Here is a 27,541-nt window from a genome sequence, read left to right as displayed (position 1 = left end):
GATGTGACGTATCTTTTAAGTATCAATATGTTTAGTATGTTTATTAGTTACTTTGATACAAGATGGTATGTAGATTTTTATTTTTGCATTAACATTTTATTAATATCAGTATGTTGAGCCAGAACGATGTATGTAACTTCAGCTATTACAACTAATATTCTTTATGAATAAAAATAAAGGTTATTTGGATAATCCATTAGTTAAAATTGTATTCTCTGTTTCAAATTTTCGTGTCATCAAATTCTTAACTTCTATTTCTATGAATACCAACCACGGCATACACTGAATGTGATGTGCTCTGTTTATTTGATTTTAAAGATGGCTTATTTGGTGAAATACCATATTTTATTAATTGATGTGGTTAACCTTTGTAACAGTCTTCCCAATGGTGGCTTGCAATATCATATCCTTCATTTTTAGGGGTTGTTCAGGAAAGTTTTTTTGTGTAAAATTGGCACTGAGTATTTTGGTAATTATGATAAATTTTGCGGACAGTTTTTTTTAACCCAAATATTTTTATAGATAGGTAATTTTGTTAGATGTTTACCTTTCCAGGAAAATCCTTTTGTAAGTGTTTCTTTGAACAGGGAATGGATTGTTATTCCACTTTGTAAGTAAATTTTGTTTAATGAATTATTATTATATAGTCAAAAATTAACTCTTGAGCACAGAATGGAATGAATTTGATGTTTTGTAATTTTTTTTTTTTTACTTTCAAATTTATGCAGATTACTTTGGCCAAGAACTTTGCACATATATGTAGAACTCAAATAGCATGTTAACTGTACATACTTTTATAAGGGATGTGATTTGAAAATTAAAAATCTCCTAAATTATTAAACGTTTCATCCACCAGACTATTCATGTGGAGCTGTCAGAATTTCTTAGATTCCTCTTTATGTTCTTTGATGTGCCCTACACTATTCAGTACATTGGCTGTTCAGGCATTGCTCTCTTGCCCATTGAAAGTGGTCCCAAATATCTCTAACTGATGTCCCATCTTTGATGTTTTGTGACTTTGAACATTTTCTTCTCCTCTTTAGCACTTTCCTATAACACTCCCATCCAGGATCAGACATATGATCTCATACTTTTCCCCCTCAGAAAGTGGCCAACATATGAGATGTACCTCTTTTATCACAGAGTTCATTTTTGATCACACACAAACAAGAGGTCAATCACAATAGAAATTAATCAAAAACATATGCTACTTGATAGGTTCACATTTTAAGACACCATTGTTGAAAGCATTTATTTTCTGCTCCCGTTGCCCCAAGGATGTGATACAGGCACTATGTAAAATGAGAATATGAAGTATCTTCTAGTCTAATTTGGATTAGCAGCTATTTAGCTTTTGAGTTATTGATTAAGAGACACATGTCAATTTTTATGCAAATGCTTGGATATCAGATTGAAAATCCTATTTCATCAATATTACGAGTAATCTTCATTTGTTAACATTGAAAGAGGTGACTTTATCACAGTTACTTTCTCCACAGAGTATCCAAGGGGATGAGGCAACTGATGACGAACTGGGGTTTTCTGCTGACACAAAAGACTTCATTCAAGATGAGATACAAGGCACCTCACATCTCACTCAATCAGTCCAAAGGACTGAAATATACATTCCTGTGCCAGACTCCCATCAATTCAGAGATAGTATGTTGGTAAGTTTTATTCTCATCCAAAGTGAAACCCTTGTTATACAACCTTAATTTATAGATATTTACTATGTTGCTAGACAAAATTGCCTTAGCCGAGTGTAACTGAAAGCATTTCTACGGGAAGTCACCCTTGCTTGTGTGACTAGGGAGACCTGGGGGGCTATGCTCGAAATTTTAGTCGTGCACAAATTCATTGTCGTGTGCAGGTCACGTGGTACGGAGCCGAGCGCTCTGACCATTTGGTATGCTCGAGCTCCTTGGAGACGAATGCGACTGTCCCGTGCACGGCTGCAGCCGAGCGCGGACAGTCGAGTGGCCGAGACCCCTCGAATTACCCTTCGAGTGCCAGCAGAGTGCTTAGTGCTCATCATAATGAATGCATGGTTGCTGCATGCGCTCGCAATTAGAGAGCTAGAATTGACAATATGAGATGCTTAGGATTCCACGAGGTTAGATTTCCGTTTTGGAAAAATTAATCTCTATTAAAACACAGGTAATTCCTGCATTTATACCGGCTGAATGAATAACTTACAGTGGACTTAATCGACAGCTTACGCGGTTTTGTGCGGGAATCGCCAAGATCTTCGGCATTGACGTAGGAAACTAAAGGAGTGCTCGAAATATATTGTAGAAGATTGTCTACGTACCATTATCTATGACTTCGATGTGATAATTTTATTCTCCGACGAGGAATTTAATTGATATAACACTATTCCAGAGTTTTGGTCATCATAATTCCATATCATTTTAACGCCTAAGGATTTTACGTCACTTTGCTTTTATGCTGAAGGACCTTACCAGTCATTCGTTGTGCAGGATGAGTACACTGCTATGTATCAATCTACGGCTGGCAGATGCATTTCCGAAGTGACTCATGCCATAAACTCGTATTTTAGGGTCCGGTTCATGTAATGATTATTGATGGTGTTGATTTTAATGCATATTTATCTTCATGTATATTTGTGATGCTTACACGAAAATACCCAATGTAATGTTGGGTCCGGTGGGTCACTTTCAACCTGAGTCTATGATTTAAGGCATTTCTATGGCCGAGTTAAGTGATTACATTTAAATGGAGTAATAGTTGATCTCAATTCAATTACAGTAAAGGACAGAGGGAATTTCATTCAGCGAAGCAAAGGTCTATAAATTAATGCCTTTAAGGAGTATGTTCACGAATCTTTCTCGAAACTTAAAACTTACGTAGTGGGAGCAGTAATTAACTTTGCAAATATTACAATAAGCGCCCCAATAGTGTTAGGTATTTTACATTATCTATATTCCGTCATTTTTACGAATGTAACATTGCTTCGCTTTTAAATTATTACAAAGGCGATAGGTGTCCATATTGACTCTTGAACTTTGGTTCCGAAATCAAATTATAATATAATCAAATTTTCAACAAAAGCGAATGGGCTGCTAAGTGGGATTGATGCACTGTTACTGAAATATTTTCATGGACATTTTGTTCACTCTCTACCTAACTTCAATGCCATTTGTTAGCAGCGGAAAATAGGATTTATAATGAAAGTAGCTATCCTACATTCGTAAATACCCTTGCGAGCATTCGTTCATGGGCACAGACAGCACCGCTGCAATGGAGAATGCATCTTACTACCACATTTAAATAGAATTCAATTGGCATCACAAAGATCCTCTCACTCATTGACCCCGGTACCTGTGCTCACGAATATCGTTTCAAGCAAAGCTGAATTTACTTCACCATACTAACCAAACACTTTATGGTACTGAAAAATAGAGTTATTAGTTATAAGACCACTGAGTACGTACCGTGTATTTGAAGGGAAGAAAGGAGCAAATTAGCAGAATGATGCTCGAACCAGGGAAACATTTAATGAATTATTCATTGTAAAACTACTCACATTTCATTTCAGCACTGGTAAACCTTCATTTTCTCAGCAGTATATCACAAATTTACACCAATCCAGTATATTTAATCCGAGTCATATCAAAGCTAAGTTGTTTGAAGTATCATGCATATGGTAACAAAATGCAAACATTAACACCTCCGTGAACATCACACAAGAAATTGATATAAGAACCCGTAAAGTATGTCACATGAGTTCATGATCACAACACTAGCGATGATTACTTCTATGACATCCACAATATCTATGCTTTTGTCAACGAATGTATTTTAAATGGCCCAAAATGTGAATTTAATCGAGATAAAGGTTTCCTAATTAAATAATTACCCTTATGGAAGTCGTGGACTTACAGCGAACAATGTGGCAAATGATGTAAACAAGCCTTGGCTGAAAATGAACGTACATTGATACAATACCAATAAAAATAATTTTGTCACCACTAATCACGAGAGTACAATCATTACAGGCGTAATTAAACAAGTACGTAGCACACAAAATCCTCTTCAAGACAGTTATAGGGTCATTCCATGCCAAATCATCGCAGCTCCCAACCCGACCGACTCAGATTTGCTTGAAATTTGGTAGGAAGTTAAAGCACATGAAATTGGACTCATACACAAAATTTTTTAACCCTTGGCTATACACGGTATTCATACAGCAGGGATGCAAACATGACAAAAAAATGCAAAATTTTCCCTCACATGCTCTACAAAAATAAATCATGACTTAGCTAATAATTGTGATAGAAACTGCCTGTTGGTCTCATTTTAAAGCTAAAGGAACAGTTTAAGTAAAAAATGTTAAATTTTAAGATACCGATTTTTTTTATTCCGAGGTCACACCATGTGACCTTTGACCTTGGGTATCTAAAAAAATGTATCTTAAAATTTATTGGGAAAAAATATGTTAAACAGTTAAAGGAACCCTGTTTTGGTGTAAATTTTGCTTTGGGACCGCTTTGGGAACGGGAGTAAAAAAATTATTGAATTATTACTGAAAATAATATCTTGTATGAAAAATTTGTGCACACCTTCTAAATAGGTTCACACTCAAATTTGTACCCAATTTCTACAAAGTATATTTTTAAACCAAAATAAACCCCTACAGGTTCTTCAAGAATAACTACATGCTCTTCGGTTGAGTCGTGATGTGCACTTAATTGTTGCTGCAAAATTCCCTGATTTTTGTCTTGTCTTTTCTTCCCTCGAAGAACAATGCTACCCTCGGTTAGTCTCTGAGTTTTATTCCATATCCTCTGCAGTTGCAATCTCTCTGTATTTCTTCCATTGGCGCGCGATTTTCTTCCGGTCGACAGTCATAGATGCATTTTCAGGTGTGACCTGGCCGACGTCTTCAAACGCTGCAGTCACTAGGGCTGCTGCACACCGCTTGCTACGTTGTGCCTTTCCACCTATTGGCAGGCCACAGGCAGCTTCAGGATGTAAGGCTATATTATATTTCATTTTAGGTTTTCACTAAAATTATGTGTAAACATGATTTCTGCCAGCTTGAGTGGTCTCAGGTGAAAGTAGAGGTTTTATTGTTATCATTTATAATTGTTTACATTTTTATTTTGCCTCAATTGATTGGCACCCAGCATTATCTTCTAGATAACTGTGAAAGAGGAGAAAGAAGATCCTCTCAGTGAAGGTAATTATCCTTTGATGTACACACCGGATGCAGCTGGAATCTCAAGCAATGCTTTAGACCCATTGGCAACTGATGACTTGGTAAGTTCATGTTTGTTTTAATAAGCACATTTTTGCTGCTACACATATTCAGCTATGTATTATTCCAATATAATTTACTGTAATAACAATACCTTTTCCCTCCCTTTATCAAATTTGGAATAGGAATATAATCACAGGAATATTTCCTCCACGGAATATTCCTGTAGCAGTTGCCAGAAAAGCATAACTTTTACCCTAACTTTGTGAAATGTGAATAAGTTAACTTGAGTTGTGTCATAAGTCTTCATTAGAACTTTCACAGTTAGTCATGTTAGTTTAAGATATTCTTCTAGGCTATGTTGCCTTGCAAATTTTTGGATGGCCCCATCGTTTCCTGGCCGATTCTGGTTTCTTTTTCAAGGGAGATCATGGGAATCAAAATTCCGAAAAGTTTTGTCCCATTTGCCCAAAAGTTTTTTCAACTGACAGAGACATGTGTCATTCTTGAAGAAATCACTCGAAATGAATGGTTCATTGTTGTTAACAGAATGGGGGCATACAGATGCTCTGATCACTCATTTTTGCTCATTGAGCAAGTGAGGGCTCTGACATCATGGCATTTCCCATTTTTGTCAGCATAGAAACACCATGCTCTCTACCAATCACCACAAAACAGAAGGACAGATCATCATCATAAGTCCTAAGATATTTTTGAAGCAACTCTCCTGTCCGCTTACCTTTTCATCGGGACGTATTTCTTCTCTTTTACATCTTTTATAACTTTTACTATTCTTCCAGCAGTCCTTCTACTGCTGTTTTTATCAGGCCGTCATGGCTCATTATGTGGTCAACTACTGGTGAAGTCGTTCCAAATGAGAAACACTACTTATGGTGAATGATAAATCCTGTAGTGTTTATTCTGGCTGTCTGTATTGCCACATAATCAGGTGATGCAGTTTCTAGCCAAACCTACCAAACCTGAATTGCTCCCAAAGAAGAATTTATATAAGGCATATTCTATTTGTAGCAGATGTGGATGTAGTAAGAACTGTATGGAGTAAATGGTAAGGGGGACTCAGGATTTGTCCTTCACCATCTTTGGAAAGGGTATTTGATGTTTGCAAACCAGGGTGGTTGTTGAGAGGCATCAATTTTTTTCCGTGAGCTGATGTTAATGGAGCTTGCTATCTATTCACCTTTGATTGAAATAAATTCACCTTTAATGGATGAAATCAACTTTTTCGTACTTCGTCTGCAAAAGGAGACAAAAATTCTTGTTTGCCAATGAATATGTCATGAGACCATGATTTCACAAACGATTGCTGATAAATTTGTTGTTCCTTTTTAGGAAGGGTTTCCTATGGCTAATTGAAAAGGCAGAGTAACTTAATGGGCCATATTTTGTTAGTCGATGAATTTCTCCCATCTTCCTATCTGAGGTCAGAATAGCTTTTCAGGGAATTTTTCAATTATGCATACACCCTATATTTGTTGTTTTGGTTGTGATCTTTTTGCTTCTAATAGCAATTGGTGCAAACCTGTATCGATGAATTGTTAATTCTCTCTTTTTCTTAGAGTGGCATGGGAACATGTGGGTCTCCTTCTGTAAAAGCAGATCAGTTCAGTGATGATGGAGGAGGATATGCACTCAATACAAGCACTAATGGGGCCACAAATGACCTCGTGTCCCAAGCCTCTGATCAGGTAATCATAATAATAGTAACAATAATAATAATTACAATATTTTAATTGGTCCAGTGATTTGTTTGGACAAAGGCCGTGTCCCAATCCAGAAGGGTGCACCCTGCGCCCTATGCCCTACCCGCCCTTGGGGTATCTTGCGCCCTTTGCTCACTTCGAACCGACGCCAGCGCCAAAGATGGAATTGGTCATTTTGCGCATCATAAACAAATGAGCTATGGTTTCCAAAAATTCTGATTTTATGCTAACACAACCATAATAAAAGGTTTTTATTGTAATAACTGTTACAAAATGGTTCTTATCAAAGTAAGAAGATAATGATTAAATAAAAATAGCAAGAAGCCTGCATTTCCTGCTTCATTAGTTTTAAGATTAAGTGGTATGTATAAAATATTTACTATGTTTATCACGTGAAAAGAATTCCTCAGTGTAATAAAAAGATTGTTTAGGTATCGTTAAGGTTATATACATATGATTTTTCGGACCATGGTGAAGGTAAAGAGTACAGGTACTGCCACTTAATTACGGCTAGACGGGAATTCGGTGATATAATGATATAACTTTTCATGAACCAGTACCACAGTCGTTGTACCACTACCTCCAGAAACCACTCCACTTGATTGAAATAGTTTTAATAGTATGATCAGCTGAAAGTAATCTTGAAAAAAAAAAAAAACTTGATCGTTAGTTAGGCATACTCAAGTACCTACTAACACCATGCCAATACCTCGTACCACACACCCTGCATCGACACATGCTGATGTGTTATGGAACAAAATGAGAATACACACTACGGAGGGATTAGGTGAATGCATATGATGGACACAAAATGGATGCATATGATACGGAAGAACTAACATTACCTGCACCTACGTAAGTAACCTAAGCAACCATTATGCAAGAATCCTAATGTCAATACCGAAGTTGATGCAAAATTGAGTCGGACAAACAATTACAATATAATAGCCCATGGTTCGGAGATGGGGATATAAGTAACGGTGAATAATATGATGCTGTGGTTGCACTTCACATCATGCCGATAAATAATGCTTATTTTTGCCAAATACGTACCTTATGTACAGCGGCGTTAACCTATGCTTTGAAGAAATAAAACATCAATCTAACCTTCAATTGTACGAAAGCGAGAGCACATGGGACGTAAGACACATTTAAGGATTATAGCTTCATTTATTATTTGTGCAACTCATGCAACGAATTATAATTATCCCTTTAAATTATGCAACAGCATTATATAGTTAAGATGACATGAATGAACAAACCATTCCCTTGACGCCAACCTTTGTGGAACTGACACTTGTCCAAATATTACGCTTTCATCCAAATAATTATCACGAAAACTTCCGTTCATTTGTTTAAACAACATTCACTTAAACAGGTATGAACAATCGTAAGTGGTTAATCCATTCCGCCGGCGTGGTTATCTCCTACCCTTCCGTCGCGTCGACTGCCGAAGGGCACGTAGGTACCTTTCTCGTACCCTTCGTGCCCTTCACTCCATACACCCTTCAAACCCTTGCACTGCGTGTTTTGGGACGCCCCTTACCTGACGTCTTTTCCTGAACGTGACGTCAGCAAGGGCACGAAGGGCGCATAACCGTGGATTGGGACACGGCCAAAGATAAGACTGTCAAGGAGTATATAAGATACAAAAACAATACTAATGAAGAAAGAAAAAAATTTTTGTATGAAGAAATCGTCATAATTATGAATATAGGTTTTTGCACAAACAGTCACAGTATACATGAACACAAAGTGGTGATGAAACAAAGTTAATTTTTGAAGTGGAGGGTGGCATGCTGTGTAAGGAGACATTTTACCTAAGGGCTCCAGTATCCTTTTTTGAATTGTGAAGATTATTTTAGAATTGGGTCTAGGGCCCCAGATGAGGTTATTAAACATCACATTCAGATAGAATTTTTCATAATAAATTGACAATAATACATCAATGTGTACAGTTTATCTGATAGAATCAGAACACGAGTAGAGATCATATTTCTGCAGAGCTTTTGAATATGTTCCTCCAAGGAGACTTTATTATCAAGTTTAACACCCAGGTATGGAGAACTAAGACTTTGTGGAATACACATAATTTTTTACAGAGATCAGTTAGTGTTGATGTATGTGTATTTATGGCTGAAATCACCTTTGTGTGTGCTTGGTTTGTTTTATGTTTTTGAGTTAATTTGTTGTGTTTTATTTGTCTGTAAGCGTGTTGGTTTTTTTTTTTTTTTTTTTTTGCTGATTGGACGCTATGGTGATGAGAGATAAATGAGTGATTGTTAGTGAGAAAGCCATCTTAAAGTGAATGTATATTAAGAAAAGATTAAAATATAGTGTGTCAAGTGATATATTCCTTGTGTTAAATCGCTTTGATACGTTGGTGTGGAGCTGGTTGCATACACTGTTGAGTCACATGCAATGGTAAACCTTAAATTTTTTTAAATTACATAATTATATAAGTACCTTTAAAAGTTGTATTCGTTTGCTTAAACTAATACACATTTAATACAGTTACTACCTGTGAAGCACTCTTAAAAAAGCACCAAATATCAAAATGTTATGAATATAGTATGTTTATGATCGTTTTAGGCTTACTTTTTGTATGTTAAGTGGGAGGTATGATACCCACTGTACTTAAGCTTAGATAGGCAGTGGAATGAGTAAAACTTGCCGTTATTGTTTGCAAGCTATGAATTGCTCCTTTATACTCCAAAGCTATTTATTGCCTGGCTCACTACAGAATACCAAACTATTTTATCCTGACATGTAGAGTTACAACTCCTTGGATCATCATAATAACCTTGATAGATGAAATAATGCTAGGGAAATAGTCATATAAAGCAGGGACTATGATTATCATCCACAAAACGCAGAAGAATTTTAAAAGGCTACCATGGGAATTCAAGGTTGGTAATAAGTCCAGGCATTGCAGTAGGATGAGCTAACAACATGATGGACTCTTGGCATGTGAGTGAACACATCTCACCCATCTCTCAGCAAAGCATGCTTTGTATTTTTTTCTGTACTCTTTTGAGCTATTTGCCCATCATTGAATTTTATGTGATCCTGTATTTTAAAAGACTATTAAGAATTTTCATCATGATGTAAAACATCTAGCAGAATCCACGGAATAAAAATGCATTTTGCATGTGTGTAAGGTAACTCAAAGTGAAAAGTGATGAGGGCAACAAAATTTTGAAGCATTTAAAATTAAACCAAAATCTCAGTCACACTTTCAAGCGTTAGAAAAATGATTATTCACACATGAGTTGTGTTTTTTTACTGGATACTAATCCTACATTTTCTTGAGAAGATGAGTTATTTCCTTTTTTGAGCATTGTGGTACATTATAATTATAGTACAATTTAGTGAAAATAAATGTAACATACAAGGTGTACATGTGAATATTAACAGGTGAATTTTTTGAGGTGGTGTCTAGATTGTTATCAATGCTGTATATGGGAGTCATTATTTTTTGACAAATTAATGAAGCTATTTCTGTATGTATATCTGCATCTCTGTCGTTAATGATGCTGATTTTGGACTCATATGCAGGCACAGACCTCAATATCTTCCGATGGTGAGGAGGTGGATGCTGAAGGCACTGGAGCCATCGAGATGGACCTTAACTCTATGCTGGTTTTGGCCAAAGAAGAACTATCTCCCAAGGAGACCGATACCACTGAGGTATGCATGAAATTCACATTCAATTCAGCCATTATTCCCCAGACTGTATGTAGGGCTATTACCTTAGGTTACTTGGTATTTTACTGTTTATTTTAACCTAATTAAGATTAATGTTCAGTAAAAATGATTATATTCATCATAATATATGATTTGCATAATGTTGCATTTACACAATGCTGGGAAAACTCCGGAAAATGAAAACAAAAAAGAACTTTTCAAAATTTAGATTGCATATTTTATTTTTCACTGTCTTTTTTTATGTAACATTCAATAACATTCTCCTGGAATTAAACATAGATCTTTTCACAACATAACTTATCTTTGATTTGCTCACTCAACATCTTTGCTGGTAAATGTGAGTATGCCTGAGGATGAAATGCCCTATTCTCCCTTGATGACCATGCTGGGGTGTGTCATTTTTCCCAAGGTGTCCTGCCATTGGGCACGGATTTTTATATTAAATGTCATCAGCAATTGTATTGGAAATGATTTCTTACCTCAGTAAAATTGTTCGATCTTGGACGAAATTCTAACAAAGGAATTTCTTTTCCCATAACTTAAGTGTAAAATCACCATGGGTGCACCACTGCACTATCAATCCCTGTTTAGAATAGATGTTTTTTCCCTTAATGTGGATATGATAACATGGAACATAATTATCGAGTAAATCTACCCCTCGCATTCCCTGATTGTAATCGTTGATGACATTTCGATTTTCTTCAGGAATCTTTGTGAATACCTTCTCATCTTTACTATGGGTTCCATATTGAAGTAATTTGAAGCAACAGCGGTGACAGAGTTATCATGCCATTGCACTAAGAAAATATGTTTTGACCTGTCAAACAAATAGTAGAAATCCCCGTTAGTTAGAAGAAAAGAGAGGTAACTGAGGATTGCACGGACGAAACTCCAAAGAGTTACTAGAGGCTCCACCTTCCATCACAATCCTGCTTCGACTAACACGGTGCTCACCCTCTCATTTTGAAACTGAATGAATCTGAAGCTGAATTTAAAATCTACAAAGAAATACTTCCACTTTATGACATGGGAATGACATTGCCCTGTGTAGGTTCCATGTGTGCATGTAACAGTTTGACTCGACAAAGTACCAGAGGTTTTGATGTGAAATTCATACAGATGGCCATCTTGGAATTGGAAATGCTATTCTCGCTTTACTTTATAAACTCACAACCTGTGAATGCTTAAAATGCAGCTGAACTGCCTCCGAGAGACTACATTGTCGATTAAAAGCCATACTGATAAGTTTTGTTATGCTTTAAGAACAGCCCTCTGGTCTACCAGAGAATTCCCATTGTTGTGGAATCGCAACACTTTTTACAACAACCATATTTATACCAGGAATGGCGAATGTTCGTGACAAAAATAAACATGATGAATAAAAGAACAGAACGTAGAGAAAAATTACCTCTAATAGAATTATTCATTAAATATTAGTAAAATATCATTTACAATTTTTAGCATTTCAAAGCTTTAAAATGGGCCAATTTTGAAGTAAAATGAAAATTATTATTTGAGTGAAATTTTTTACAAAAATAGCTGAAAGATATATCAGAAATTCAGAAAACCTGAGAAAAAATTATCCTGCAGAAAGAATTTTTCTAATAATTACCATTCAATAATGTTGTGTTTATGCAACGCTTGGGATTAATGGGTTAAATTAATGGATTAAAGTGATGTATGGGGAAATCCTGAATTTATAGTACTGTAAACACGGGCACTTGAGCCCAAATTGTGAGAACTTTATCATTATTTTCAAAAATGGGCCAAATATATTGTAACCGTTACCACTTGGTATTTTTCATGAGTAACTTTAAATCCACATTCACAAGATAAGGAGAACTGCTTCAATATCGTGCGTGATTATGTGGTTGTGTGTGTACAGCAAAAATTGAATGGACTACTGAGTGTTTCCCCCTCCCCCTATGATTCCCCGCTTTCCCAATTTTGTGGTTTTTCCGTGATGTGTACGCGACCAGTGAAAGGTTCACATTTTTCCCAATCCCCTCCCTGCAAACAACACCCGTGTGCAGCGAATGGAGGGTGACAGAACCTGCACCCCTTCCTTCTAAAAAATGAGAACATGCTTTGGCAATCCCCCTGCCCCGTGGTGAGTATTCTGTGAAAACCCGCTTCTTCCTAAGTTTCCTCCAGGTGCCCCAACCTCAGGAAACTAACACTGTTTAATAAAATACGGACGAATTTCAGCTGGAAGAGACTCATCAAACACGGCTACATGTTGCAGCCGAAGGCTATGCCCGACAGCTGATGGTGTGTTGCCTGTCAGGTGGAGGAGAGGTAGAAAGAGAAGAGAAACGTGGAGGTTAGACTGTGAGGTGAAGAGTGGTGAAGAAGAGGAAATAGGAGAACTGAACAGTAGATTTACCGTGCCAAGAGAAATAAGGTCAACCCACGACACCTTGAATTAAATATTCTCTCAGCCCATGGTGAATGCCCCCTGCTGGAGACAGTCGAGGGGGTCATCCCCATCCATGACAGAGAGTGGATAAGTAAAACTGTTATCCCATATGACTTCTCCCCCCTCTAGTTCAGAAGATTCATGAAGAAATTCCCCTATATAGTCAAGAATAGAAGAACTAACTCTGATGAAGACATGTTGCCCCACAATATTTGTACCTTGCATTTTGCTTATTCTTTTGGCCCACACCTTTTCCCCGGAAAGGAGTTTATATTTTATTATTAAGGGCAGCATATTGTTGGAGAGTGTTTAGGGTTAGTGTTGGTGTTGTCACTTAATTTGTTTTTGTATTAAGCATAAGATTCACAAAAAATGAAGATTCATGTTTCATTTTTTTTAGAAATGTAATTTTTAAATCTTATATCTGCTTACTTCCAGCCTACCGTTATGGAGAATAGGGAGCTGATTCAAAATCCTACAATGGCCATGGAGTCTATGATAGAGAAAGAGGGTGAGTGTTTTGAAAATTGCTCTTCAGAGAAAAGATTTTTAACTAATTCTGACTAGGCGAATGTCCAAAAGCTGGATCTTAGAATTGAATAAAATTTTTAATTTGATTTATTTTAACTTTCTTAATGCACTCTTATATTAGAAAAGCTTGTTTTTAGTCAATATTCGCGTTTAGTTTACTGAAAATCTTATTTTAACATGTGGCTTGTCCCCGGGTCCTAGGCGTGACAACTGGGCTCATTAACCCCTCAAGCGCGGCGGGCATTTAATTAAATCCCAACCCAGCGGCCGGATTAGATTTAAACGATTTCGTCTTTTTGGCATGCTGCCATTAAATAATTTATAGCTTTCTTCTAACCGTATCGATATCAATGAAATTTTTTGCAAACCTTTGTGAAGAAATACGTTACCATACGCCAATTTTTCTAATGATTTGAATAGTTATTTATAGTCGTTTTTATCTCGTAATCTAAACACAATGAATATTTTTTAAGGCTTTTAACGCTTTGCATTTTGTTTTGTTTAAGGTCCGAGATCTCTAGCATACTATGCATATTTTAAATGATCACAGTATCTAGTTAAGTAATTTGGGGATAAACATTTCCTAATCGATTGACTGGATGTTTACAAAATGATAACCATCATGAAAATTCATGCGTTCACGCATTTCTTCGACTGAGTTCTATCATTACCGAGTCATTTTATATAAGCAATTACATTTTGATGTTTCAAACTACTATGTGGAAATATTTAAATGACTACCTTAGTATTTCTGCTTAGTGTGATATGGTTCGAAGCAATCCAAGCATAATCCCACTGCACATTGTTCACACCAGTAAACGGTGTCTCTCCTTTTCCCATGCCTGGCACAAACTGCACACCTCTTTTGAGGCTTTGATTTCTTCCCAGTTGCAGGAATTCTCCTCAGGAAATGTATCTCGGTGAGTCTTGGCACTTAATTGTCTAAGGAGTGACAGCCTTGTACAAACTGTCCATATGGGGTTGCATATTTCAAAATAATCCCTCGACCAAGTGCACACGAAATGATAGGTGGTCCAATTTTTTATCCGTATTTTCCCTGTGAATGATATATGAATTTAGGACTGCGGCATTCAATTGTCTCCTAAATAACTTCATATACCACTTGTTGTGGCGTTTTCTTTCTATTAGGTAGGAATGCAGCAACTGGTCCTTGAGATCCACCCCACCCATGCATGTATTGTAATCTATCACACAAACAGGCTTCTGAATCTCTTTTTTGCCTTTCAATACCGTTCCCATTTCATCATTGTGGAATGTGGAGATCATTGACACAATTTTTTTGTCCCTCCATTTGAAAACAACAACAGGCCCAGAGTGGCGTCCACATATTTAGTCCCTCTGCAGTTTCTTCTCCTTTACATATTTTGGGACATCCTTTCGAGTCAACCTCAACGTTCCAACACAGTCAGTCCTGTATTTACGTTTCAGCAGTTTTGCAAGGGAAGGAGAATTATAAAAATTGTTCATCGAAACACAACGTCCTTGATTTAGCAGTGGTTCAACCAGGTTTAAAACTATTTCTGTGGTCTTGTTTGAGTTATCTGGAGTAATTTTCGAGTGAAATATTGTGTCTTTACCAGTATACACAAGAAATGACCACAGGTAGCCGGTATTTGCATCACAAAGCTCATAGGTCTTGATCCCAAACTTTGATGCCTTCAGAGGAATGTATTGCTTGAAGTTTAGCCTGCCCTTCCATAGAGTCAACGATTCGTCAATTGAAATGTTGCAGTTTGGTAAAAAATATGTCTGAAATTTTTCATTTAGGTGTGAAATAACGGGAAAGATTTTTTTAGATGTGGAGGAATCTGTTGATGGTTATCTTCATTATTGTGGAAATGAAGAAATGTACAAATGATCTCTAATCGGTCCATTGAAATTATATTTCCGAAAGCTGGGGTAGATATAACTCTCTTTCTTGAAAAGTATGTCCGTGATGTTGGCTTCTGCACAATTCCCATGAGCATGAATAATCCCAGTGTTATGTATATCTCTTGTTCTGTCACCGGTTTCCAAGCGGTTATTCTCGACTTCCTTGAAAATGTGGGATCACCTGATGAAACCCGTTGCCGGGTGCCCCGTTAAGTAGGGACCCTCATCAAGGGAAAGGAGAGTACCCAAAAAGAAAACGTTTTCCTCTCATAGGCAGGAAAAGGCGAAGGCAGCTTGTGGTGTAGTATGTAGATGCATGATGAAAAAATGAACTCCAAATTTATTCCTGTGACTAACTTTTAATATTAGGTTAATTGAAATAAACTAATTCTTTGCAAAAATTCTTGTTGATAACCTGAAGAAATAATGAGAGAAAGAGTGCCTTCTCTGCTCTGCATTGCGTCGACTCTAAAAGAGCTGCTAGACAAGAGTGGAGCTACTATCTTTTCCTTCGCAATTTTTGTAAGCTCTGTGTGTATATTGTTAATTCCAGAACTTTAATTGTATCATCACAGTCGTATACTATGATTGAAGATTTCAATCATACTTTTTCACGTGATTTTCCTTATCAATTGTTTTTATGCCCATTGATCGAGAAGCCATAGTCTTTCATCAGGGAACTTCTATTTTTTTATGGAAACCCTGTAATTCAAGCTTTGTTTATGATCACTTTTGCTTCTTGTATCAATTCATTAGGAAGTGTATCAATGGGTTTTCCTCTTTCCAATAGAGTGATCCAGTAACATACAAGTGCTCTTCTGTGAAAGAAGATCAGAGTAGCAATGATGACGAAGGATGTGTGCTTAATGATTGCACTGATATCACCACAAGCAACCTGATGCATCAAGACTCTTCTAATCAGGTAATACTATTTATGAACTATTTATTGAATGTTGACCTTGATTAGCTTATTAACTGTATTGCCATTATAAGTCGTCAACCCTAGAATTGGTTTCATTCAGCCCTCCCATTCCTCTCTCCTATCTGCGTACCTATTAATATATATGGTATTTATCTCTTTTTAACCCTTAATAATATGACCTCTGAAACACATTCAAAAGCATCACATTCCCCTCTCACATTCCACCTGACCTTTAAGTTAAGATTTACCAAAGACTCTTCTTATTTCCTGCTCCTCTCTGTACTTCCTCGTTCAATCCCTTTTATCCTTAACATTCTTCGGGAGCAATGCAATCAATGCTTTGACTTTTCTGCATGTTTCCATTTTGAAACTTTGCTACCATTTTTAAATATGCTTCAAATATAATTTCAGATGCATTGTTTCCTTATTTTAGTATCATTATTCTCTCTTGTGATCAGATTCTTTTTTTTGTGGAATGCACTCTGTGCCTGTACTAGTCAACTCACTATATTTTTGCTTGTTTGATCCATCAGTTGTAACTTGGCTTCCCATTGCTTAACATATCCAACTGACTGTGAGAATATGAGACCTTGAAAATGACGTAGTTTTTTGTAACCTTGGTCAGTGGTGGAGTTACATATTTTAAGTGTGGAAATATTCATTTGTTGTTTATATTTTATCACGGGTATATTGCAATTACTCGTGAAACAATGTCATATACAAGAAAGCAGTGTCTTATACCATTTTAGCAAATAAATTGTGAATGGTTGATCTAGTACCAGAAAAGCTGATGATGTCCTACTAAAATAAACATAATAAAATTTGTATTCAATCCATAGATATAACAGCACCTAAAGTAAGCACTAAACTAATGACGTTTTACTGAAATATACATAAAAGAATTTGTATTCAGTCCATAGATGCAACAGCACCTAAAAAAAGCACCAAATATCAAATGTCATTGCAGAGTAAATTGAACCATCATATTTCCCCATTGGAGTTATACACCTTTTGTCCCATAAGGAGGTCGTCTACATATTTCTGATTTTCATTACCTAACTCAGAATGGCCTTCCATTATATCTTGTCTGCTTAATTTATGCATACTTGTCAAAATGTTTGGTGTTATTAAACTGAATAGTAATCCAAAATATGCTTAAGTTTATTCTCCGCTGTTAACCCTATTTATTTTCCATGAGTGTATGTCACGAAGATAAAATCTGGAGTTAAATCATCATGAATAAGATGAAATAAGACATTTTACATCTCCATATGCTTATGCTCTGAGGATCATTACATGGATTTTGCTATGTAAAAAAGAGGTACAGTGGAACCTCGATCTGTCGTTTCTCAGGGGGATGGATGAAAAAAACGATGAATGCGGGAAAACGATCGATGCGGAATGTTTGTCCGGGTTGCCTATGTCCCGAGAAACGCTGGATTTTTGCGAATTATGATATTCATTAATGGATTCAAACAAGATTTTTGCTGATTACGGGAATGTTATTAATTTATCGAAACACTAAGGTCATATTGTTGATTCGACTTCTCTCTTTCAAATATCCTAAAGGAACAAGCCACCTTGCTAAAAAATGTTTGCACTCCACTCGGAATTTTCACTGCTATTATGCATTTCTGTCTGATGTAAAAATTCTTATCCATCAAATGCCATTTCAAGTACACGTATTTACGAGAGAAATGTGCGTGTTATGCCTCAAACAACTGATTTCGCCGTCACAGTGATTGGTTATGAGATGAATCAAGGCCAAAAATAGTTTATTATTTGAAATGCTCCTTTCGTGCAATTAAATTTTTAATATGATTGAGGCAACGTGGCGTTAATCGTCAGCGGCACGCACACCTGTTCCTCGGCTTCATCCCACTTCTTGTTTTAACCAGGGATCTCGCTCTACCGCAACCCCTGCCGTCATGTGCTACCGGACATACCGAGGCGTTCTGCAATATTCACGTATTTCTAGCCCAGATTCTTTTCTTCATCATCAATTATTTTCAGTCCATCTTTTAGAGTTCTCACTTGTGTCTTCGGAAGGGTCACGGTCCGAAGACGAATAAGAATAAAACTAATAAAAATGAAACTGGAATCCATTGAACCCACAAGGAAAACACTCGCTAGTTTTAAGTCAACCCACCCCGGAAAGTATGGAACCACTCGTACGAGGTGAAGTTCGGCACTAATGCTATCGCGTACGGCATAAGCAGAGCTTACTGCAGAGGGTGAAGCATGACCATATGACTGCGCAATGAAATTTTTTTATCCTATAGAGAAGGCAACGTACCCACTCATTTGTAACTATAAGTAGCGTAGCTCTAGATGAGCAGATGAATTCAGATTACTAGTAGAGAGAAACAAGATATCCTGAGAAGACATCGCTTCGTTAGCAACTCAGATAAGTGAGACTTGTAGCATAGCTCATAAATTGTAGCCAGATGCCCTGTTTTTGAAAAAAAAAATCGAAACAACTGCCGTGAAGCTCACTATCAGCTGCGAGGATATCGATATTTGCCAGAAATCACCATCGTATTATTCCAACTTTTTCCTTGCTTAAAATGTTAAATAATGTTAGAAACATGTCGTGTTTGGTATCATTCTTTACTGAATTACGTGCACATCACTAATATCTCAGTCTAATAAAAGTGTAATACCAATTACCGAAATTCATTTTTAGACATCTTTTGGGCTAATTGGTGATTCATGCAGCAAGGGAGGGAAGAAGGAAGTCTCCAGATCTTTGAAGCGAGTCGGCTAAAAAAAAAGCGGTCGAGAAAGGGAGAGGCGTGAAAAAGGTTTCTTCTGTTCTCGAGTAACTTGATATTTTATTTTGAAGCTAAGGTCGTCGTAATACGATTCCTGCTCGAGCTGGGACCTTTTTTTATTTTGGAGAAGAGGAAAGCTTCAACCGGGGGAGGGCGATTGCTGAATGGAGGGGGAAACCGGATCTTTGGAAATGCGCTAATGTAACTGTCCCACGGCACTCTGCTTCTCCCTATGGTATTTCAATCTCCTGGGGAAGATTCAAACTATGTGTATGTCCTTATTAGCCATAAATAACACGTTGTTAATACTTCGTCTCATTTTTATCAAACGATGAATGCGGGAAAATTAATAGACGGGACCGCGATCTTCAAACGATCAATGCGGGATAACGATACTTCGGGGAACGATAGATGCGGGATAAAATTACATTGTCTTTATGGAACTTAATTTGGGACCAGGAGCGGCGAACGATGAATGCGGGAAAACGATCAATGCGGGAACGATAAATCGGGGTTCCACTATAGTTAGTGTATAGTTAAGTGGTAATTTAAAAAATCTAACTTGAAGCAATTTAAATTCCAGACCATAATTTCCTTGAGGTAGCTTACAGGATAGCCTGAAGAACATACCCATAGGAAATGAATGTGTAAAATAAGTTTTAGTAAATCCTATCCATAAAAGTTCTAAATCTGCAGTTAATACATTATTCTTATTTGGATGCTTACTTTTAGCCTACTGCACCTGAGGATAGGGAGCCAATTGAGAGTTTGACTATGCCCCAGAAGACTACAACAGAGGCATTTTGTGAGTACTCTAAAAGGCTTGAAAATTACTGTATATATGGAGGACTTGATGTTACTAATTGTGGATGATGTATTTGTTGATGCTTTATTAGGCCCGTATCCAGAAACCTCACTACTGCTAGATACGTCATCAGATGATGACGTAGCCGCTGTAGCGGCCGAGCACCGCTACGGGCACCGCTGCAAAAGTCTAGTGAGGCCCATGGCACACTACTCGCTACAAGTAATATGGCCGCCGGGTTTCGTCTGCTTATCGTCTCGTATTTATTATTAATAATTATTGATGTTTAAAGGGCTATAAGCTCATGATAATTATTTATTATTACTTAAAAAGATAGTAAGAATGCTTCAATAACCATATTTTATCCTAATGAGTAAATATTTTACCTAATTTAACTACCAATAAATACTGTCAACAATACCGTGATGAAACCTCTTAGGATTCACCGTTTTATTTGCAATTAACTTCTAAACGGGCCCTGTCATGCCTTGAAAACCATTTATAATTAAATACAAATAAATTAGGGACACAAGAATGTCTCGCCTTGATGCTTTTGAAATACTTTTTTACGAAAAATAACCATTGTCAACGCAACTATGCTGAAACCTCGTCGACTTTGCCATTCTAATAGCTATTAACTTTGGTATAGACCGTGGCTTTCCTTGAAAACCATTAATATTATATATATATATATAAGTGCCCAAATAAAGTTGCAATCACCAGCTTTGTCTCTCTGATATCCAAAATTTGCGTAAAATACTCAAAGCGACAAAGTCGTCTTCCAGTCAGCTACGTCCATTCTCAGTTACTGCTAGTTTGAATAATTTCAGTTCCGAGCCATTGAAAACCATGTTCAATTACGTGAAAACTTACCTATAATGATTTATGCCGTCACAAAAATGATGAGTTAAAGTTTAAGGGAAGGGTCGATGGAAATGGCATATTGCTTCTCAGTCCGTTTACAATAGCACATGATATTCATCTCATAATGAATGTCACGTAAATCTTTGGACGTTGCAATACAATACATGTACATATCTATTATATTACCTCAAAGTCTAAAATATCCAACTATACCAATGCAATCGACAGTTGTACGAGTACATTTGTCAACCACAATGACGAATTGCGCAAGTGACACCAAGGATTATTCAGCAATAAATACCACCACAAGAATTACTGAGTTCACAAACTTGTATTTATTAACGTCGTAAAACTCACTTTCAATTCAACAAATAAAATGATCACACTTTACAAGAACACTTGTCCAAAAAAAAGTACTCACGAAGAAAATCAACATCAACACGACACGTACTGTTACTTCACAAATCTAATTAACACAAATTGCAAATAAAATTGTCCAGGAAATGTTCACACGAAGAAAATCGGGAGCGAATACACTAACTGTAACTTCACAAATCAAATTACACATACATTGCGGACACAAGAAGTCGGTAATTAGAGCGAAACATCGGCAGCGACGACCCGTACAACTTAATAACGGCACTATTTTTAAAAAATGCTCACTTTCCTTTCATTTCGCATTGTCAACAATAATTGTAACAGATGAAACATTTTATTTAAAAAATCATCAATAAAGTCAGCACCGAAACTAGGGTGTCCTGAACAAAACTTGATGAGGTTACTCTTTTCCGCCCAGATTGGTGCATTTTCGGGGTGCGGGGTCTGGGGCATCGGCCGGCTTTCCCCGGCGGCAGAGCCGCCGAGGCCAGCTGGCAATCACCGGCGATCGACACTAGTCGAGACACTTGGTACACGTCGCGAGATTTCTGAACACGAAGATTTATCAGCATGTACCAGCTGGTTCTCAATGATAACTTTGCCGATTTAAAGGGACACTTTTCACATAATGAACGGAACCAGATTCACAGAAGAAACTTGAAGAACCAAGAAAATCCCATGGAACCGAGAATAAATTCCGTGTGAGATACCGCATCTCCTAAGACATCTTATTTCCACGAACACCACTAAAAAAGAGAAATTATATCAATAATTTCCATTCAGATTTTAAGAACAAGACAAAAGATTCTCCGCTGAAATTTCACAAATCACGGCCTAATAATGTGCTTACCTTCGTTACGCCATCGTGCCGATTAAAATTCAACCTCCACCTTCTTCCATGCCATAGACTTTAAAGAAAGACTCACAGCATTGGTTTTCTTGCACTCCAATACAACTTTCCTATCAATAATTAGTTTTAAAATCAAACTCTTCTTCTACGCCGAGATTCTTCTTCCAACCCGTTTCCATTTTGCTTACAAACAAAGTCGCGTTGCGATATTCGTTATTCAATTGTCGCCCTTAGTTCCTCTCAAAGCCCGCGTAGTAGGGCCTCAAAATGTTGCTAAATTCGTCTACGTCATCAATCCAGCCCAAAATAAATGTGGCAACACTGCCCCCACCCATTTGGAGCGTTTTGGAGTAGTGAGGTTTCTGGATACAGCATTCAGCGGTGCGCGCCGCTACAAGCTGAAGCATGGTTTCTGGATACGGCCCTTAGAAGCAACTTTTACTTTTGACTAGATCACTGATTGAGAATTTGACAGTAGCCAATGAATCCACAATGGAAACTGTGGGTAATTGCTTTCAAGGGTTAAAATAGAAATAATTCAGGAAAATATCAAGATATTTTTTGTATGTACTCATAGGTATTGCCACAAAATTTTAAATTGTCATTGTTAGGAACATTTTTAATTAACTAAATATTGGACAATCATAATATATTCAATGGCAAAAAAATTATTTGCCAATTTTTAAATATCTTCTTTTGGACGAACTAATATAAAACAAAATTGATTAAATCACAAACTGTCATGCAAAGGACCAATTATAAAAAGGACCTGATTTCTTTCTGCTTCGATTTTAAGCCAGATGTGTGAAGGGTATATATGTGTGTTTACGTAGTAATATATACATCATTTTACCTTGTGATTTGTGTCTTTTTCATTCCACCACAACCCTGTTATCCTCATCGTATTTATGTTATGTGATCCTTTCCCTCTCTTTTCCCTTCTATTAACTTATACCGAGAGTTTCTGGGTTCAACTTCATGTCATTTAGCATTTTATCCACCTGATTTCTGGCTTCTTCAATCCATTCAATCGATTTAAATGGTAGGTTTAGGAGTCGAAAATTTCATATTTGACTGAGATAGTTTTAATTATTTTCCAGGGCTCCTTGCTCCTGAAGAAATGCCCATTCAAACAACATCAACTTCATATCTGCTTGCGAAAGGAAATGTATTGAATCATTCAATCGATGAATGCATTGGTCCGACATATTTGGTGACACAAGCAAACAAGGCTGGTGTATCCCATGTAGGGATAGGAAGAAATCTTATGGATAAAGACTTGGATAAATGTGGTGCTTCTGAAACTGATGAGATATCAAGTTGCTCGATTTCACATGATAGGCAATTAATTAGCAAAGATATTGAATCACTTAAAAACAGCAGAGGTGGAGCCGCAATAGCTGTTGTAGGGGAGAAAAGTGGTTGTGATGCACCAAATACCTCGCATAACCTTAGGTTTATCAGAATAAGTAGAAATGACAGAAGTGGCTGTGAGACCATCATGGGAGGCAACAACGAGGTACTTAATTGCTTGATCGAAAATCCAGGGAACAGTTACAGTTCAAACGAAGATTCATATAATTGCTTCAACTGCAGAGATGTGTTCAACAACAAAAAGGAGCTAATCAAACACATGAAAATTCATTTTGTTGCTCGTAATTTTGATGCTGCAGCAGAATCATCAATCGTAGATGTGTCTCTGGAAGCACTTCCATCAAGCGGACACAGCATTTCTTGCAAGCCTACCATCTCAAAGGCTTTAAGTGGGCTGGATAGGAAAAGACAAGAGCCTATGCCAAAAGAAAATGTGCTCATCAAGGAAATCAGTGGAGGAAAAGGGGACGAGAAAAATATAAGACGATTGACGAGAAGTTTCACTCTGGAAGAGAAATCAACTTCACAGCGTTTATCTTCAGAGTCATCTAGCATTAGAAATCTACGCAATCACGTGGGTCCGAGAAAGGAAAAGAGGCTATATTCATGCAGCGAGTGCACTGAGTCCTTCACTCAGAAAAGGGATCTCACCGTACACAAAATTACACACACAGGAGGGAAAACGTATTCCTGTAGCACTTGCAGCAAGTCTTTCACTCGTAGAGGTCATCTCAATATTCACTCCCGAACACACACGGGAGAGAAGCCTTTTATATGTAAGGTGTGCAGCAAGTCCTTCTCTACGAAAGACGTTCTCTACGCACACGTACGTAAACACACAGGAGAAAGGCCTTATTCATGCAAAGTGTGTGAAAAGTCTTTCTCGGATAAGAGTAACTTAGTTAGACATGTGTGCATGCACACGGGAGAGAAACTGTTTCCTTGCAATGAGTGTGAAAAGTCTTTCTCGGATAAGAGCAACTTAGTTAGACATATTCGTACGCACACGGGTGAGAAAACTTTTTCATGCAGAATCTGCAAGAAATCTTTCACTCAGAAGAGTAATCTCAAAAGTCACATTCGAACACATACGGGAGAGAAGCCTTTTTCATGCAACTTGTGTAAAAAGTCTTTCTCGGAGAAGAGCCACTTAGTTATACACATTCGTACTCACACGGGGGATAAACCGTATTCTTGTAGCATTTGCCGCAAGTGTTTCACTCAGAAGAGTACTCTCGACAATCACTTGCGAACACATACCGGAGAGAAGCCTTTTATATGCAACCTGTGCAGCAAGTCTTTTGCTAGGAAAAGTCACCTCACCTCACACATTCGAACACATACGGGAGAGAAACCTTTTTCATGCAATGAGTGTGAAAAGTCTTTCTCCGATAAGAGCAACTTAGTTAGACATATTCGTACGCATACGGGGGATAAACCGTATTCTTGTAGCATTTGCCGCATGTGTTTCACTCAGAGTGATCATCTTAAGAGTCACATGCGAAAACACTCGGGAGAGAAGCCTTTTATCTGCAACCTGTGCAGCAAGTCCTTCACTAGGAAAAGTCAGCTCACCTCACACATTCGAACACACACGTGAGAGAAACCTTATTCTTGTAGCATTTGCTGCAAGCATTTCACAAAGAGATGTTCTCTCGACACTCACATGCGTTTGCACACGGGAGAGAGGCCTTAAGTCATGACACGAGTGTGAAAATTCTCTCTCGAATGAGAACCACTTAGTGACACATTTTCGTATGCACTCAAGAGAGAAGCCTTAGTCGTGCAGAATTTGCTATAATTCTTTTTACAGAAGAAGCTATGTGGTGGGACACATGCAAACGCACGCAGAAGAGAGATTTTTTTCACGCCGAATCCACAAAAATAATCTTTCACTCAGAGTCGTTCACTTAAGAGTCACATGCAAAACAACACGTAGGAGAAACCTTACTCTTGCGGCGAATTTAAATTTCCATCTCGAAACAGCCTCTTAGTATAGACATGTGTACAAAAAAACCGAGAGTTGCTTTATTTCTGCAACATCCGCAGCAAGTCTGTCACGCCATGATGCGACCTAGTAACCCATTCATACACACACAGTAGATAAACCTTGTCAATGTAACATTTGTTAGAAGTTTTTTACAGTGAGTGGGTACCTTGACAGAAATACATACATGCTCACACGTGTGAACAGCCTTGTTTATGCATAGTCCGCATCAAGTCCATCACTACAAGGAGCGGCCCTGACCACCACATGTGTAAACGTACAATTGTGATGTATTATTATTATTTCGTATTTTGCACCAAGTATCTCGCTGTTATTTCTAATCCCAACCTCGACACGCTCTCCAAATGGAGAGACTATTCATGTTGTGTATGTTGCGTGGTTGCACTCTGATAAGTCACGTTTACGCATGCAACATTTTCTTGCGGACAGGATAATTTAAATAAATGTAACAAAAGTTCCAATTAAACCTCATGCAAAGCTGCACGGAGGAGTTTAATCGTTAATTTTCGCCTGCACAACGGGAAATGAATGATGGTATTGTCCAGTAGGGATGATGAGCCCTCTACATGTTTCCATGAATGCGTGCCCAGTAATGTGTTTCTGGATTTTCATAATGAATATTGAAAGAGAGTAGTTGCAGAATAGGGCACACCCAGGCTATAAGATTAGGATGAAGCAGCCTAGACTACACATTTTTGTTTAAACACGTCCACAGTATTCACTCCAATGTTTCTGGCCTTAAGTCCAGTCTTAATTGGCATCTTCTAATTGGTTCCGAATTTTCTTAGAATTAATCATGTGTTTTTTGAATATTCTTTGTATAAATAATTATTCTTTTCCACATTTTGTAAATAATGTGATATCAGTGCACAATAAAAGGCTTATGGCCGAGTATGTTGATTTAATGAATTCAGCATGTTATTTATTTTCATTGTTAAAATATATGCAATTTTATTCCTATTTCTCTGTTTTCACTCGCGGCTGAGCGATTCGTCACGATTTGTCGGAATGCATTGTCAATAGGACAGCAAGGATAATCGTGGGCCATTAACCTTAGAACGGTGAAGTTGCGAGAAAAGGCAGCAATGGAGGTGGAAGGTGTACAAACATTGGCAGAGTAAATGGGGATGTTAACGGAGGGTGGGAGAGTAAGCAGAGGACAGAAGGTGGATGCTAGGTGACGCTGAGCGCACTTGCAGTGTTTGTTAGTGAGAAAATGATTCAGATGACACGTCGGACGCAGCCTAAAGTAGTACTACGGAGTGAGCGAGCAAGGGATTCACCAATGTACAAACTTTGGCCGCAATCCGTTCAGCCGTATGGAAACGCATAGCAGGCAGCAAACAGACATCCTCTTTTACGTGCAAAAAAGATGAAGAGCATCCTGGCATTATCACATCGCCGAGGAATGCCACACGTTCCTTCTTCTCAGAAGCTAGGTCCACATTATTATAATTAGAATTTTTGCTACTTTGTACACAAATGTGGTTAAACAATTTATCTGAGGCAAATAAAGAAAACGTCCATTCTACTTTCAAATTTCAATACCTTTTCAGAATGAAGATATGCATTTTAGGTTAACTAGAGGATTCCCCTTTCTCCACTCACAAAGATTACATGATGTTACATTAGAGGGCTACCTTGCATAATTTGTCACCTCCACAGATGCTATTGGGTGTTTATATTTATTTATTGCCAAGGCCAACAATCTTTTTATGGGAAGTTACTTACATTATGCTTACATTCCACTTTAAAATAAAATTAACGCAATTTTAAAATTAAATGTACTATACTTACATAAAAGTTTGTGGCCAAAATATTAGATCAGCCATATGTAGATAAGTAACGAGAATTGACCCCCGTGCATGGCGTCCGATATATCGGATAAGATAAAAGTTATTAACATATTGAGAAAAAATTCAATAAAAAAATAATTTAATTACCCTGTGGGGCGACTGAAAGTTCTTTGAATGCCATATTTTACATAAATCCTTCTTAAGTCGATACATTCAAGTAGTCAGCTGAAATGTTAGCTGCGCAGTTAAGACTGACATCCATGTCAACTTAATATAG

General features: G+C 37.4%; 2 protein-coding genes across 2 annotated transcripts; both read left to right on the top strand.

Moving 5' to 3' along the window:
• The first annotated feature begins 1,644 nt into the window (after positions 1-1,644).
• On the top strand, positions 1,645-16,366 carry LOC124173332. The gene is made up of 6 exons (XM_046552863.1): positions 1,645-1,667; positions 5,164-5,283; positions 6,799-6,927; positions 10,501-10,632; positions 13,508-13,580; positions 16,284-16,366. The coding sequence occupies exons 1-6, from the start codon at positions 1,662-1,664 to the stop codon at positions 16,286-16,288; spliced, it is 465 nt and encodes a 154-aa protein (XP_046408819.1). The 5' UTR covers positions 1,645-1,661; the 3' UTR covers positions 16,289-16,366.
• Positions 16,335-26,377, top strand: LOC124173314 (gastrula zinc finger protein XlCGF57.1-like). Its single transcript, XM_046552833.1, has 3 exons — positions 16,335-16,415; positions 19,922-19,994; positions 23,187-26,377. The coding sequence occupies exons 1-3, from the start codon at positions 16,392-16,394 to the stop codon at positions 25,058-25,060; spliced, it is 1,971 nt and encodes a 656-aa protein (XP_046408789.1). The 5' UTR covers positions 16,335-16,391; the 3' UTR covers positions 25,061-26,377.
• The last annotated feature ends 1,164 nt before the right edge of the window (positions 26,378-27,541 follow it).

The sequence above is a fragment of the Ischnura elegans genome (genome assembly GCF_921293095.1).
Source record: "Ischnura elegans chromosome 13 unlocalized genomic scaffold, ioIscEleg1.1 SUPER_13_unloc_4, whole genome shotgun sequence".
Lineage (NCBI taxonomy): Eukaryota > Metazoa > Arthropoda > Insecta > Odonata > Coenagrionidae > Ischnura > Ischnura elegans.
The sequence above is the reverse complement of the archived record's forward strand: the minus strand, read 5'-3'. Positions and strand labels throughout refer to the sequence as shown.